Below are 17,384 nucleotides of genomic sequence, written 5' to 3' on the forward strand. Positions count from 1 at the left end.
TTAAGAGATAATCAGGTCCATAAAATAAAGAACCACATACAGAGAGTCTTGCTTCCACAAAGCCTACATTAGTGTTTAATCAATGTGTTCACTAAAAGCACATTTCAAACAGATGGTTAACATAATGTCTGACTGTAGTGCATGCTGGTGAGACAATAAGACAGACCTATACGGAGAGGAACCTCGCTGAGGGATGGACAACTAAGGTTGAAGCGACAAGGCAATGATACAATCCAGGACTTTCTCAATAGTATTTCCTCGACTCCATAATGTCTGGCTTTCTCCTCTATTACTTCTCAAAATGCAGAAGAATCCTCCCCTCTGACGTTCTTCTTGAATGCGTTTTGAGAAGGAGCCGAGAACAAAGAGAGGACACAAGGAATCAAGTAAAGACTGTTGAGACACAGGGGAGTGCGGGAGTGCTTACTGGGGAGGGGGACCATAGAGTTGGATATAGGGTGAACAAAAATGCAAAGATGTGCACTCTATCAACTTCACCAGTGGGACTCACCTCGTTGACCAGAAACTGAAGCTGGATTACAGCTGCACCACTGTCATGCTGACAGTAACACTCCACACCCGCACGGCCAAAACTAAACAGTTCAGTCAAGGAAGAGACCATGCTACAGAGATGGACAGTATGTACATTTATCATCAGACTTTGATTTGAATAGGCTAAACTGTATCAATCACACAAGGGCACATTGGATTTGTCACCAGCAAGACACATACAGCATTGCACCAGGCCAGCAATAATATAAATATTCCAAATATACAATCCTTTCTGGCAGAGGCCCAAGTAAACCATGAGATCAATGCAGATATACAGTGATTGACGTGAGGCATGGTAGGACTGTATCTGACTTGGCACATGGGGCAGGGATCCTCCTATGCTTACTGTCCATGTTGCTTTTAACTTCAGCAATGAGTCTGTATGAGCTCTTTTCCCTGAGCCCAATAAAGAGAGACATTGGTAGAGCCGCACCCACCAACTTATCAAATGATCCCATCTACAGAATTTAGAAAGGCATTCAAAACAAGGCATTCACTTGTCTCCCGCCCTCAGATTTCAAAACAGTGACCGACTCTGCTCCACACAACTAAATCTATTCATACAGTCCAGTCGGCCTTCACCACAGTTGCGGTCCAGTCGGCCTTCACCACAGTTGCGGTCCAGTCGGCCTTCACCACAGTTGCGGTCCAGTCGGCCTTCACCACAGTTGCGGTCCAGTCGGCCTTCACCACAGTTGCGGTCCAGTCGGCCTTCACCACAGTTGCGGTCCAGTCGGCCTTCACCACAGTTGCGGTCCAGTCGGCCTTCACCACAGTTGCGGTCCAGTCGGCCTTCACCACAGTTGCGGTCCAGTCGGCCTTCACCACAGTTGCGGTCCAGTCGGCCTTCACCACAGTTGCGGTCCAGTCGGCCTTCACCACAGTTGCGGTCCAGTCGGCCTTCACCACAGTTGCGGTCCAGTCGGCCTTCACCACAGTTGCGGTCCAGTCGGCCTTCACCACAGTTGCGGTCCAGTCGGCCTTCACCACAGTTGCGGTCCAGTCGGCCTTCACCACAGTTGCGGTCCAGTCGGCCTTCACCACAGTTGCGGTCCAGTCGGCCTTCACCACAGTTGCGGTCCAGTCGGCCTTCACCACAGTTGCGGTCCAGTCGGCCTTCACCACAGTTGCGGTCCAGTCAGCTTTAACCAGTTACGGTCCAGTCAGCATTAACCAGTTACGGTCCAGTCAGCATTAACCAGTTACGGTCCAGTCAGCTTTAACCAGTTACGGTCCAGTCAGCATTAACCAGTTACGGTCCAGTCAGCTTTAACCAGTTACGGTCCAGTCAGCTTTAATTACGGTCCAGTCAGCTTTAACCAGTTACGGTCCAGTCGACCTTCACCACAGTTACGGTCCAGTCAGCTTTAACCAGTTACGGTCCAGTCAGCTTTAACCAGTTACGGTCCAGTCGACCTTCACCACAATTGGCACAACGTTTGAGTTGGGGAGTTATAAATAAAAACCAGTGGACAATGACTTATTTATTCATAACCATGCACCAGTCAGCATGGAAGCCAGGCAGGCAGGAAGCCAGGCAGGAAGCCAGGAATCTCTCCGTCCTCTTGACATTCTGTAGATGGGATCATTTAATAAGGTGGTGGGTGCTGCTCTACCAATGTCTCTTTTTGCAGGCAGGCAGCAGAGAGCTACTGTGGAGTCACCGCTCTTTCTCTGGCTGAATCCAAAATGGACCCCTTTTCACTAGAAAGAAAGATGGATAGAAAGCTGATTTCACAGAACAGAATAATGATACCGTTCCAATGAAAAGAGGAGCAGGTGCCGTGTGACAGGTGTGAAGTGGACAGTGGAATGAGGAAATGAGTGGAAGTAACATTACCTGGGCACACAGTTGTTTCCGGAAGTAAACCTAAATACTCTGGAGTCACCAGAGGATAACATGTCTATACAACGAACACAGAAGAACAAGACCCGGGACAACACCTTGACTACTCTTCTGTCAACTGTTTTTGATCCTGTATTAGTCTATAAGGTTGTTAACTTAAAGATAATGAGCCAAATTATTTTATAGTCCGAATTAGTTCATTCTGAATATGTATACAACTCAACCTTATTTCAAGATGGAGTTTCACTGCACCCAAAGAGATGTTGGACAAAGAGTAAGGCAACCTAAAAATAAACATTAAAATCATAGACAGAGAGCCAGTCAAAAAGATGACAGCTGGCCCAACAGGCAGACCAGTAGGAACACAAAAGCACCCTGACTGCCAGCCTCAGCCTTACTGTACCTGGCAGTGAATATGATAAGCAAATGGAAAGCAGCAGATGGCAGACACGCTCAGAGATGAGGCCTTCTATGCATGCTAGTGCTACAGTATGCAGTTAGCTTGGATCTGACAGGCACACCGAAATAAGATCTGTACGTCTGAACAGGATTAACAAAGCTGTTATCAAACAACCTCAATGCCTTGAACAAACTAGGGTGGGGTTACATTACAGCCCAACATACTTCCATTAACCTGGCTCAACTGTGTGTGGGCATCACAATATCGTTTAATCAGAGGGCCATAACGTCACTTCATCAAATTGTCCGTGCTTATATTTGTCCTGTTTCACACAAGTCCCTGTTCAAGTGTGTGGTGTGAAATGGAAATGTGTTTTTTTTTTGCATATCCAACTCCCCCTGAGACACCCTCGGAGAGTTGGGTCTATTAAGGTTAAGTGCCTTGCTCAAGAGAAGATTGACAGATTTTACCCAATCGGCTCAGGATTAGAGCTCTAACCAGTAAGCTATCTGCCGCCCTGATGACCAGTGGAGGAAAAAGTACCCAATTGTCATACTTGAGTAAAAATGTAAAAAGATACCTTCATAGAAAGGTATCGCAGCCGGCCGCGACCGGAAGACCCATGGGACGGCGCACAATAGGCCCAGCATCTTCCGCGTTATGGGAGGGTTTGGCCGGCAGGGATGTCCTTGTCCCATCGCGCACTAGTGACTCCTGTGGCGGGCCGGGCGCAGTGCACGCTGACACGGTAGCCAGGTGTACGGTGCTGACTCCGACACATTGGTGCGGCTGGCTTCCGGGTTAAGTGGGCATTGTGTCAAGAAGCAGTGCAGCTTGGTTGTGTTGTGTTTCGAAGGACGCACGGCTCTCGAACTTCGCCTCTCCTGAGTCCGTACGGAAGTTGCAACGATGAGACAAGACTAACTACCAATTGGATACCACGAAATTGGGGAGAAAACAGGGTCAAAATAAAATTATAAAAAAGTATAAATAATTTAAAATGGCTTATAATAAGATCAGACGACACAATTTTCTTCAATTGTTTTATTTATTTATTTACGAATAGTCAGGGGCACACTACCACACGCAGACATAATTTACAAACAAAGCATTTGTTTAATGACTATTCCAGATCAGAGGCAGTAGAGATGACCAGGGATGTTTTCTTGACAAGTGAGTGAATTGGACCACATTCCTTGCTGCTAAGCATTGAAAATTACTTTTGGGTGTCAGGGCCAATGCATGGAATAAAAGTACATAATTTTATTTAGGAATGTAGTGAAGTAAAAGTACTAAAAAATTATGAATAGTAAAGTACAGATACCTAAACAAACTACTTAAGTAGTACTTGAATGTATTTTTACTTAGGTCCTTTACACCACCACAAACAAAACTGTGGAAATTCCTCATTGCTATTTTATGCAGTTATAAAGGGATGTCATCTCTATTCTCTACACACAATACTTGTCATCAAGTGAGTGGTGTTAATTCTTCCAAGTCCAAAAGCACTTCATGTTGATTGTCTAGGCCCTAGTAGGCTAAACACTAAAGCTGGATGGACACTACACAACTTTCAAAAACATCATTGAGCCTCTCACATTAGAACAACCATCTTTCCTGCCATTTTTGTGTGTGTGCGTTGCCAACGTAGTGGTGCGCACACTAAACGATGTGGCACAGAATGTAGTCACACACACTACAAGATTCTTCACCTGGTCGTAGGATCCTCATTACCATTTTGTCTTGCGAAAACCATGATGTGATTAGATTGTTACGTGGCTACGAGCTGTGGCTCAAAGCAGCCTCATAAAAGGTTCAGTCAGACATTCACGCTTGCCATACAGAGTTGAAATACCTAGCCAACATACTACAATAACATTGCTTGTGAACTTCATAGCTGTAACGATGACATGTTGCCTTCGGTTAAAGGCAAGTACAAACGCATACTAGTATTTCATCGAGTCAACACATTCTGGGTGATTCTGGCTAAAAGAAAAAGCTCCAATTGGCTATTGCTGATCACCCTTCTCAAAACTTGTCGTTGTGCGTTTCACACTACAAGAGCATTGCAGGTTGAGTGCCGGATTTTGGGACGATTGGGCCTGCTCAAAGACGAGATCGGTAGCCCTCAGATTCTGTCTTTGGCCCGCTCACATTAAACGAGCGTCGGTGACGGCCGCGCGCCCCGAGTAGTCAACGACTTGGGAATTGTGTCTCCGATATCAAAAACTTGTCTGGGACGGCTAAATTGCAGCCAAAATCATGTAGTGCACACCCTGTTTATGAAGACTCCAGCTAACATAGCTGCTGCTTGTGCTGCTGACAAGAATATGTACTATTCATCACCACGCAATCAACTTATCCAATTAGTTAGTGTGCTCCACTTCTCATGAAACCAAAAACACATTGTTGCATGACATGGCACAGGATGCTGAGTCACACGTAGCACCCTGGTCCCCATGATAGCATCAGCAGCACTTAAGTATTCTTAGTAGACAGACCTGGGTTCAAATACTATTTGATAAAATTTAAAATATGCAATGATTGAGTTTGCCTGGCTTAATTGGACGAATAGAATAGTCCCAAAACTGTAAACCCCACACATCTGGCACTCCAGGCAGGCTAGAGCCAACGCTAAAAGTTTTTGAAAGATTTCAACCAGTATTTGAACCCAGGTCTGCTCAGTGAAACAGCACTACAGAGAGAGAGAAGGATGCTGACTGATAGACACTTCCTCATCGGTAAACCACAGCAGTTGGACCAGCAACATTTCATAACAGCAAGAGGGTACATATCAGATGACAGTCATCATTTGGTATTTATTAGGATCCCCATTAGAAGCTGCAAAAGCATCAGCTACTCTTCTTGGGGTCCACATGAAACATGACACACTGCATACTACAAAACATTATTAGTCAAGGACTGAAATACTTACATGTTAAACATCACACGTAGCCTACAATATCTAGGTCTAATACACACGCAGTGCAAATTACAATACATATGTCTGTGTCTCCTCACAGTCCCCTTTGTCAGTAAGGTGTCCTTTTATCTGGGCTTTTTTTAACTGGTTTTGTTGCTAGCTTGAGTTACCTGGGGTGGCAGAGAGTTCCATGTAGTCATGGCGATATTTAATAGTGTGCAGTTCCCAGCCTCTGTTCTGCGGACTGTGAAGAGACCTCTGGTTGCACCGATAAGTGTCCGAGCTGTGTGCCAACTGCTTGGACAGTTTGGTACCTTCAACACATCAATACCTCACACAAAGACCAACAGTGATGCAGTCAATCTCTCCTCAACTTTGAGCCAGGAGACTGACATGCATGTTACTGACACTTTCCCTCTGTGTACATTACGTGCTGCTTGGTTCTGAACCAATTGAAATTTACCCATGTCCTTCTTTGCCACACAGCTGGGCATTAGTCCAGGTGTGACAAAACTAGAGCCTGTAGGTCTGTCTGCTCGACATATGTCAAGAAGGCATAACAACGCCCTATCGTGGCCAGACCTCTTCCCATTTTAGCAACCATTGAGTCTATATGTTCTAACCATGAAAGCTTGCTACCCAGCAATTCAGTCCCCTCAACTTGCTCAATAACCACATTATTCAATAATAAATCTAAACAAGGTATAGTATTGAGCGAGTGATTAGTCCCAAAAATAATGCTTTTAGTTTAGAGATATTTAGCACCAGCCTATTGCTAGTTACCCATTCTAAAACTGACTGCAGTGAATAAAGCCTGTATAAGGTCATTTGTAAAAACAGAAAAACAATGGCCCTACCCGGCTACCCTGAGGTACACCACACTCAACGGAATTTGCATTTGAGAGGCTTCCATTAACTAAAACCCTCTGTCCCAATCATATGAACATGTCTCAAATATGTGTTCTGTTGACAAACAATAATGTGCTTCAAAATAAAAACAGACCCCTTACAATATAAACACAACAGAGAACTCGCTCTTCTGCCTTTTGATATTTGTGCAAGAATATCTAATGATTATTCACTCAATCCATCACCTCAGTTATAGGCCTGAACACCAAGTACTTATTAGCATTGAGTACTGGAGAGGATCAGAGATTTTAAAATAAAAAACAGCAATTAACAGAGAGAAACCAGTGATTGGACTGATTTTTAAAGAATGTACTGCAAAAATATTGATTTTGTTAGACAATAGGTTAAATGAGCTTCCTCCAAACGACTGTATTAGTCAACCACTACTAAAGTTTTCCTATAATGGCCAAGAGCCATAGGAATACATGGATTAGATTAGTGGAAAAATCCATGAAATAGAGATAAAAACACTGTAGTAGTAGAGACAGATCTTGTAAAAGTAGACATTTATAGTTTGTAGACATTGAAATGCAGCTGTGGCTGCATTTCACAACTCTGGGGCCATTGAGGGGGATCGATACTGCCGCTCTCATGAAAAACGGACCAATTGCCTTCAACGGCAGTATCCCCATTAGGTCGGCCATTATTAGGACATGGAGGTGTGTGTGTGTGTTAGTGATGCACGGGTTGACTCATAACCCGCAGTCCCCACGGTTTTTCTGCGTGGCAAGGGTTTAGAGTAATGAAATAAATAAAAAATAAAAATATATTATTCTTTTGCAATTCATATACACCGAGTATACCAAACATTAGGAACGCCTTCCTAATAATGAGATGCACCCCCCTCTTTTGCTCTCAGAACAGCCTCAATTTTTCAGGGCATGGACTCTACAAGGAGTCTAAAGTGTTCCACAGAGATGCTGGCCCATGTTCACTCCAATGCTTCCCTCAGTTGTGTCAAGTTGGCTGGATGTCATTTGGGTGGTGGACCCTTCCTGATACACACGGGTAACTTGAGTGTGGAAAAACCCAACAACGTTGCCGTTCTCGACACAAAGCGTGCGCCAGCGGCCTGACACCTACTACCATACCCCGTTCACAGGCACCTACTACCATACCCCGTTCACAGGCACCTACTACCATACCCTGTTCACAGGCACCTACTACCATACCCCGTTCACAGGCACCTACTACCATACCCCGTTCACAGGCACCTACTACCATACCCTGTTCACAGGCACCTACTACCATACCCTGTTCACAGGCACCTACTACCATACCCCGTTCACAGGCACCTACTACCATACCCCATTCACAGGCACCTACTACCATACCCCGTTCACAGGCACCTACTACCATACCCCGTTCACAGGCACCTACTACCAGACCCCGTTCACAGGCACCTACTACTATACCCCGTTCACAGGCACCTACTACCAGACCCCGTTCACAGGCACCTACATCTTTTGTCTTGCCTATTCACCCTCTGAATGGCACACATACACAATCCATATGTCATTAGTGCGTAGCATAAGCCTAAGCTTTAGGGCCTAACTGTATGCTCGCCAATTATTCGCCAATTGCCGAATGCTTTTGTGAACTTGGGCAGAAAAAGTTCAAGTCAATCGACTGAGACAAAAAGGACAATGTCAGAGTTGAATTCAATAAGAGAAAGTTGCGAGTTGAAAATAAACAAAAGGGAGGGTCAGAACAGTAGCCTAAAGTTTAGGAGAGATTTGGTGAAGTGGTAAAAGAGGATGGTAGCAGTGCCGTCTATATTATCTGTGATGATTGTGAGGTGCTATACAAATTCAACAGTCACAAGACGGGGACTTTAACATGGCACGTCAAAGGAACTATAGGCTAGGACTACTGCTTAGATGGGTTAAATGGAATAGTAGCCGAACTGAAATCTGGAAACTGACTGTAGGTTTATAACCGCTCACATAATTTAATAATAATTAAGCAGTTCTTGCCGTAAAATAATACACCAAATGTACATTTTGACTTGGGAACAGGAGTGGAGAAATATGATTTATTTATTTCAGCATCTTGAGAGAATGAATGCGTGGGTAGGGACCGTCTGAAAAGGTGCCATCTTTATCAGCTTAATAAAAGCTGATAGTATCTCAACCACGTAAAATATACATCCAAGCCGAACAAAAATCTTATCAGAAACATGGGTCGTTTTAACAGCTTTAAAATGTCCTTAAAACCAGTCAAACTGATGTAATCAGTTTTGTGTCGTTCTGCAGCACATCTTCATTTGCAGGTGCAGGCCTTAGATTTTTAGGCAGTGGGCGGGTGAAAAAACAGCTGACCCGCACATTATTATTTTATATAACTAGGCAAGTCAGTTAAGAACAAATTCTTATTTACAATGACAGCCTACCGGGGAATAGTGCCTTGAACAACAGACAACCTTGTCAGCTTGGGGATTCGATCCAGCAACCTTTTGTTTACTGGCCCAAAGCTCTAACCACTAGGCTACCTACCGCCCCATTATTAGTGTGTGTGTGGGTGTTCTTTAGGAAGTATAAAAGAAATAGAGCCCACACACTCATAAGCTCCACCATGTACCTTTATTAATAAACAAACAGTGTTTATATACTGCAAGGATCTTGGGCAGGTCAACTTCTTTAGGAGTTGGCTTATAACCAAACAATAACGTCCTAAAAGGACTAGGATATGATTAGGAAAGCTTAAACCAAGTTTATTCACCCATTGGGTCATACGGCTTCCTCACTAAACCACATCTCTTCACCCTTATCAGTGCCTGCCAACATGTGATCATCTTTCCTTCACTCAGTACATTCCAAGCTTAATTACCTCCACCATATACATTCCTCCTACAGATAACCATTATTTTTAAACACGCAAAAAACAGCAATACCTTATTGACATAAGTATGCAGACCCTTTTGATGTGAGAATTTAAATTGAGGTCAGGTGCATCCTGTTTCCATTGATCAACCTTGAGATGTGGGGATCAGATCTGGGGAAGATTACCTAAACATTTCTGCAGCATTGAAAGTCCCCAAGAACACAGTGGCCTCAATCATTCTTAAATGGAAGTAGTTTGGAACCACCAAGACTCTTCCTAAAGCTAGCCCCCTAAACAAACTGAGCAATCGGGGGAGAAGGGCCTTGGTCAGGGAGGTGACCAAGAACCCAATGGTCACTCTGACAAAGCTCCAGAGTTCCTCTGTGGCGATGGGAGAAACTTTCAGGACAACCATCCTTGTAGCACTCCACCAATCAGGCCTCTATAGTAGAGAGGCCAGACGGATGCCACTCCTCAGTAAAAGGCACATGAAAGCCAGCTTGGAGTTCTCTGGTCTGATGAAACCAAGATTGAACTCTTTGTTCTGAATGCCAAGTGTCACGTCTATTGGAAACCTGGCACCATCCCTACAGTGAAGCATGGTGGTGGCAGCATCATGCTGTGGAGATGTTTTTCAGTGGCAGGGACTGGGAGACTAGTCAGAATCAAGGGAAAGATGAAAGGAGCAAAGTAGAGAGAGATCCTTGATGAAAACCTGCTCCAGAGCACTCAGGACCTCAGACTGGGGCGAAGGTTCAGCTTCCAACAGGACAACAACCCTATGCACACAGCAAAGACCACACAGGAGTGGCTTCGGAACAAGTCTCTGAACGTCCCTGAGTGGCCCAGCCAGAGCCCGGACTTGAACCCGACCGAACATCTCTGGAGAGACCTGAAAATAGCTGTGCAGCAACACTCTCCATCCAACCTGACAGAGCTTAAGATGATCTGCAGAGAAGAATGGGAGAATCTCCCCAAATACAGGTGTGCCAAGCTTGGACTGTCATACCCAAGAAGACAAGGCTGTAATCGCTGCCAAAGGTGCTTCAACAAAGTACTGCGTAAAGGGTCTGAATATTTATGTAAATGTGATATCAGGGTTTTTTTTTGCAATAAATTTGCAAGCATTTCTAAAAACTTGTTTTTGCTTTGTCATTATGGGGTTTGTGTTTAGATTGATGGGAAAAAAAACAATTTAATCAATTTTAGAATAAGGCTGTAACGTAACAATGTTGAAAAAGTTAAGGGGCCTGAATACTTCTGAATGCAATGTATATCACCCATCCCTATAGATCACTGATATATGGTAGATCACCCATCCCTATAGATCACTGCTATATGGTAAATCACCCATCCCTATAGATCACTGATATATGCTAGATCACCCATCCCTATAGATCACTGATGTATGGTAGATCACCCATCCTTATAGATCACTGCTATATGCTGATCACCCATCCCTATTGATCACTGCTATATGCTAGATCACCCACCCCTATAGATCACTGATATATGGTAGATCACCCACCCCTATAGATCACTGCTATATGCTAGATCACCCATCCCTATAGATCACTGATATTATTATTATCATATTATTTAAGTAGGTAAGTTAATTGGAGACATATTTTACAATAATCACCAGACCAAGAAGGAACACTGAAAAACACCTAAATTACAGAGAACGACATGATGCAAAAACAATACTCTCTGTTCTGGGAACGATATAAACTGGTGCCATGCGTTTGCATGACCTTCAAAGTCATAAGTTTACCCAAGCCGAGTTTAAAGGTCAACTGCCCCTTAGGGCTGGATTACAATTACCTCAACAATTCATGCCACCTTTTGCCTATCAACACGTGGTGGCGCTGTGTTTTCTGGGAAAAGACTGGGCGAGTTCTCTTTGCATGTCTTGGTGCCCCAGGCAGGCGGAGACATTTCCTTAGGAGGACCAATGGAACAGTCAAAAATGTGCAAACCCAGTCCACCCGGCGCACTGTGCAATGCAAAACGATCCCCAGACAACACGATGTCTTTGGCAGTAGCTTGATGTGCAATGCTCAAATGGATCGGGAACTTAAATAGCTACTCACGTGAAAATGGCCTTCCGTAAAGTTGTTCAACAATCTGATGGCCAGGATATTGATTACATCCAACACTACCTACAAATTCTATGAGCTGTCAAACGTGAGACTGTGCCTGGTGCGGTTGGTGACGGTGAGTTGGTTACACTAGCTAGCAAGCTATATTATTTGATACCGCAAACAAGTAGGAAGGTGTTGTCAAACAAGTGTCTCATTAAACACATTCCAGACACTGGTTCTTGCTACCTTGGCATAACTGTGATTTGACAGAGAAATATCAGCTAGCTATTAGATAGCTTGGGGGATAGCTATCTGCAGCCTATGCTAACCAGCTGTAGATAGCTATCGCCCTCAAGCTATGCTAACTACCAGCTTAAAGCTTGGCTAAACACAAGGTCAGCGCTGGTCAACTTACCAGGATTCAAATGTAGCTTACATACAGTGCCTTGCGAAAGTATTCGGCCCCCTTGAACTTTGCGACCTTTTGCCACATTTCAGGCTTCAAACATAAAGATATAAAACTGTATTTGTTTGTGAAAAATCAACAGCAAGTGGGACACAATCATGAAGTGGAACGACATTTATTGGATATTTCAAACTTTTTTAACAAATCAAAAACTGAAAAATTGGCCGTGCAAAATTATTCAGCCCCTTTACTTTCAGTGCAGCAAACTCTCTCCAGAAGTTCAGTGAGGATCTCTGAATGATCCAATGTTGACCTAAATGACTAATGATGATAAATACAATCCACCTGTGTGTAATCAAGTCTCCGTATAAATGCACCTGCACTGTGATAGTCTCAGAGGTCCGTTAAAAGCGCAGAGAGCATCATGAAGAACAGGGAACACACCAGGCAGGTCCGAGATACTGTTGTGAAGAAGTTTAAAGCCAGATTTGGATACAAAAAGATTTCCCAAGCTTTAAACATCCCAAGGAGCACTGTGCAAGCGATAATATTGAAATGGAAGGAGTATCAGACCACTGCAAATCTACCAAGACCTGGCCGTCCCTCTAAATTTTCAGCTCATACAAGGAGAAGACTGATCAGAGATGCAGCCAAGAGGCAGAGATCTACAGCTGAGGTGGGAGACTCTGTCCATAGGACAACAATCAGTCGTATATTGCACAAATCTGGCCTTTATGGAAGAGTGGCAAGAAGAAAGCCATTTCTTAAAGATATACATAAAAAGTGTTGTTTAAAGTTTGCCACAAGCCACCTGGGAGACACACCAAACATGTGGAAGAAGGTGCTCTGGTCAGATGAAACAAAAATTGAACTTTTTGGCAACAATGCAAAACGTTATGTTTGGCGTAAAAGCAACACAGCTCATCACCCTGAACACACCATCCCCACTGTCAAACATGGTGGTGGCAGCATCATGGTTTGGGCCTGCTTTTCTTCAGCAGGGACAGGGAAGATGGTTCAAATTGATGGGAAGATGGATGGAGCCAAATACAGGACCATTCTGGAAGAAAACCTGATGGAGTCTGCAAAAGACCTGAGACTGGGACGGAGATTTGTCTTCCAACAAGACAATGATCCAAAACATAAAGCAAAATCTACAATGGAATGGTTCAAAAATAAACATATCCAGGTGTTAGAATGGACAAGTCAAAGTCCAGACCTGAATCCAGTCGAGAATCTGTGGAAAGAACTGAAAACTGCTGTTCACAAATGCTCTCCATCCAACCTCACTGAGCTCGAGCTGTTTTGCAAGGAGGAATGGGAAAAATGTTCAGTCTCTCAATGTGCAAAACTGATAGAGATCTACCCCAAGCGACTTACAGCTGTAATCGCAGCAAAAGGTGGTGCTACAAAGTATTAACTTAAGGGGGCTGAATAATTTTGCACGCCCAATTTTTCAGTTTTTGATTTGTTAAAAAAAGTTTGAAATATCCAATAAATGTCGTTCCACTTCATGATTGTGTCCCACTTGTTGTTGATTCTTCACAAAAAAAATACAGTTTTATATCTTTATGTTTGAAGCCTGAAATGTGGCAAAAGGTCGCAAAGTTCAAGGGGGCCGAATACTTTCGCAAGGCACTGTACACACTGTGTACAAAACATTTGGAAAACCTTGCTAAATGTTGAGTTGCACCCCCTTTTGCCCTCAGAACTGCCTCAATTTGTCAAGGCATGGACTCTACAAGGTATTGAAAGTGTTCCACAGGGATCCTGGCCAATGTTGACTCCAATGCTTCCCACAGTTGTGTCAAGTTAGCTGGATGTCCTTTGGGTGGTGGACCATTATTGATACACACAGGAAACTGTTGAGCATGAAACACTCAGCAGCGTTGCAGTTCTTGACACAATCATACCGGTGCTTCTGGCACATACTACCATACCCCATTCAAATGCCCTACCAAATGAGCTATACAACCTGCTAATATATAGCTATACAACTGAGCTATATATTTGTATTTGATAACATAAACTTGCTTCACCACGGCTCTGGTCAAAAGTAATGCACTATATAGGGAATAGGGTGCCATTTGGGACACAACCCGACTCTGCTGCTCAGACATACAGATAGTAATAGTGTGTGATCCTCTATAACCACAGCTTCCTCCATTAACTGTATATGATGATCTTCATAGAAGCCAATATAAGGTCATATCAACTTTACCAACATAGAATCTCCATTGAGCATGCTTTTAAGTCAAGGACTAAACCAAGACTTACGCCATTGTCTGGGAAATTGGTCCTAAATCAAATAATCTGCATTGTTTCGGGCACTGCACTGGGACTGTCAATATTGGTAGTTTAGTTTCCTTCCTATTAAAATAAAAAAGGATACAGTCTCACAGCTCCGCTCTGAGTCCCGATGGCCAGAATTTTTTGCACAGGGTCAAAGGCCATGGAGGAGGGCTGGTAGGGAAAGCCATGGCGCACAGTCTGGAGGAGAGAAGAAGAACACAATCTGCATTAGCTAGCTGCTAGATTACATCCAGATGCACTATTTTACAGACAGTTAAGTACAGTTATGTCATCTCATGTTTTATATAACCAGGAAACTGTCCAACATTGAGAGGCATTAATCTTCACCTAAATACCAACGATTTATGCTCAGTTTAAATCAATCTAGCTGAGTGTGTCGCTTTTTCTCAGAACCAAAAAAGCAAAAGATTTCTAGTAAGGTAGCTATCTTGACAACAAGCTATGTTCTTTCACTGTCAGATCACTGGACAGCTGCTGTAGTTTGTTAGCTAGCTAGCCAATGTCTGGATGACCTAGCTATCTATTTATAATCCAGAGAAACGGGATTATTCAGATTTAATTTATGGCTGGCTGTTGTGGACACTAATAGTCACTAGCCTGGCGTCATTTAGCTAACTAGTTAGGCAGCTATGAAGCTATGGCAAATGGCAATATCAGAAACGGGGACCGTGGGAGGCAGTCAGTTGATTAGCAATACATTCCTCTGCAGGTTTGACAACTAGCAACACTAGTAGCTAACTAGATGGCTACCCCCCTAGCTACAAGATCCACACCAATGCAATATCAGCATAGGCACAAATAACAAAAATACAAACTACTATTGCCACACAGAAAACTGACTAGCCGACGTCGACGTTTTAGAAATCACGCGCTGTTATCTTCAATGATTCCCAGCAAAACAATCGTCGCCGGCTTAGTTGATCGTAGCCCACCTTGCAGAGCTGGAAATGCTCCGATTGTAGCGTCTCTTGGATCACATCGTTTTGATTAGTTCCTGGTTGTGGAGATGCAGTGCCAGAGGAAGAAGCAGTCAAGCCGTCCAGCACTTTTCTGATATTGAACTTCTTCATTTTCCACCAATACAGACGAGGACAAAACACAAAAAATTGATCAACGAAGCCACCATAAATGTTATATAGCGGTAACAGTTACCTAGATAACGTAAACTGCTCTTAAGACGCACACTTGGCTAATATCGCATGTTACGGACGGTGTAGTCACCGCACTTTCCATAGCATCATTCACAAGAACACAGTTTATGAACATTAATGCATTGTCGAAAATATTTGTTTTATCCATCGATACAATATCCAGTCGGAGTCGATCGTAGGCTCTCCTGACGACAGCCACTATCAGCTAGCCAGCCCAGCTAACACGGAAACGCAGTGACGAGTCTGCGCGGTAGAGGCAGCAACACGGATGTAAGCTAAACATTGGAGCCAATAAAGTACAAATCTAAATAAATCTGTATTTTTGGAAACCTATGTTGGAAAACAAATTATGAATCACTGAATAAGATAGCAACATTCGTCAATTGTGTTATCCATCGAGCTTACTAGACAAAGTCACAAACCAAGCGCTCATTCACAGACAGTACAGTATAAAGATAGGCTAAAACTGAAATCCACGATCACACTTATAGGCGCTGTCATGGCGACGTTGGATAAGTAGGCTCATGCGTACAAACACGTCATCGGGTCTAAGGGTCGTCTCGCGCCGATCTGCGCATGTGTTGACCGTCAAATCAAAGGCACACCTTCGATATAAAGTTGTTTTTGACGAAAATTGGTTGGTCACCTTTAGGAGTTTGGAGTAATAACATGTTCAACTACTTGACATTGTTTCGAATCTAGATTGAGCCTTTAGGTTTCGAGAAAACAACTACAGAAGAATGTTTCATTTCTCTCAAACCCCAAACAACGGCCACGTCTGTTTGGTCTGTTTCGCGTTCCCGGAAGTCTTGCAATGTTGCAACTCTGGGTTTAGAAACTCTGTGGCTCATCATTAAAAATATCACAAAATCGCATATGTATACCATTGGCGTACCACGGACCAGTTATACCATAAGTAAAATGACAAATTCAGACAGGTTTTCTTGTCATGGTCCTTAGTTTATGAGCATAATTTTCTCCACACAGATATTATATATGGAAAAGTCGGGCCATTGTAAATTCAGAGGGTCTTTTAGTTAATTTTAAGGAATTCTTATCACTTTACAAGGTCCCTGTAACACCTAAAGATTTTGCAATTGTTTTAGATGCCATTCCCTCAGGTGTTTCTTCATTATTCAGGAACGTGTCAAGACCTGACCCTCAGAACATACCGACGATTACCCCTGTTGACTCATCAGTAGGAAAGATTTGTTTTTCTTTTAGTCCATTCAACAACAGAAGGGCTCTCTACAAGCCTTGTTTCAACAGGATGTCATGCCTTATTGAAATGGTTTTATTGATAATATGTGTTGGGAAAAAGTTTGGATGTACCTACATTCCCACTTATTAACAAAATGAAGGACGTTTCTTTTAAAATTATTCATAAATATTATCCTACCAACCACTATACGAAGAAGTAAAAGAAAAACATACATTCAAATTGTACCTTTTGTAATGACCACCCAGAAACAGTGTTGCATCTTTTTTTTAGCTTTGTATTCATGGAAGGAATCTGTGACAAGACATCAGTAGATATATAATTGAACACATTTATGAAGATTTTACATTATTATGGAGAGATGTGCTGCTTGGATTCTTTACCTACAATAGAAATAAGTGGAAACAATTTTATGATGTTCATTTCATCATTCTTTTGGCCAAATTTCATATTCACAAATGTAAATTTACAAACAAAACACCACATTTAATTACCTTACAAAAAGAAATTGAACTACATTTTAAGACAATTAAATACTCTACTAACAAAAAAGCTGTTAGAATGATAAATGTCTGTATGTCCCTTAAGGTCCTTGTGTAATGTGATATTGTACCCCCTAGCCCCGCCCCTAGTCCAGCCCCGCCCCTAGCCCAATTGTCCTTGGTATATTCTTTATATATCCTTGTTTCCCCAGGTACTTTTTGTATTGATTTGTTGTTAATAAAAAAAAATTGAAAGGGGAAGGGAAAAAAAAGGAT

At 43.0% G+C, this 17,384-nt stretch overlaps 1 protein-coding gene across 4 annotated transcripts in view; it reads right to left on the reverse strand.

The window, feature by feature from the left end:
• Nucleotides 1-16,223, reverse strand: part of stxbp5b (syntaxin binding protein 5b (tomosyn)) — a 53,355-nt gene extending 37,132 nt beyond the window's left edge. For all 4 annotated transcript variants that reach the window (XM_021585333.3, XM_021585331.3, XM_021585328.3 and 1 more), the window contains exons 1-3: nucleotides 15,189-16,223; nucleotides 14,336-14,433; nucleotides 512-593 (exon numbers count right to left, since the gene is read on the reverse strand). In XM_021585333.3, the coding sequence (XP_021441008.3) occupies nucleotides 512-593; nucleotides 14,336-14,433; nucleotides 15,189-15,326 (318 nt within the window). In that variant the 5' untranslated portion in view covers nucleotides 15,327-16,223. The remainder of the gene's footprint in view (nucleotides 1-511; nucleotides 594-14,335; nucleotides 14,434-15,188) is intronic.
• Between the last annotated feature and the right edge of the window lie 1,161 nt (nucleotides 16,224-17,384).

Source organism: Oncorhynchus mykiss, chromosome 25 (genome assembly GCF_057628025.1).
Source record: "Oncorhynchus mykiss isolate SJ-2025 chromosome 25, ASM5762802v1, whole genome shotgun sequence".
Classification (NCBI taxonomy): domain Eukaryota; kingdom Metazoa; phylum Chordata; class Actinopteri; order Salmoniformes; family Salmonidae; genus Oncorhynchus; species Oncorhynchus mykiss.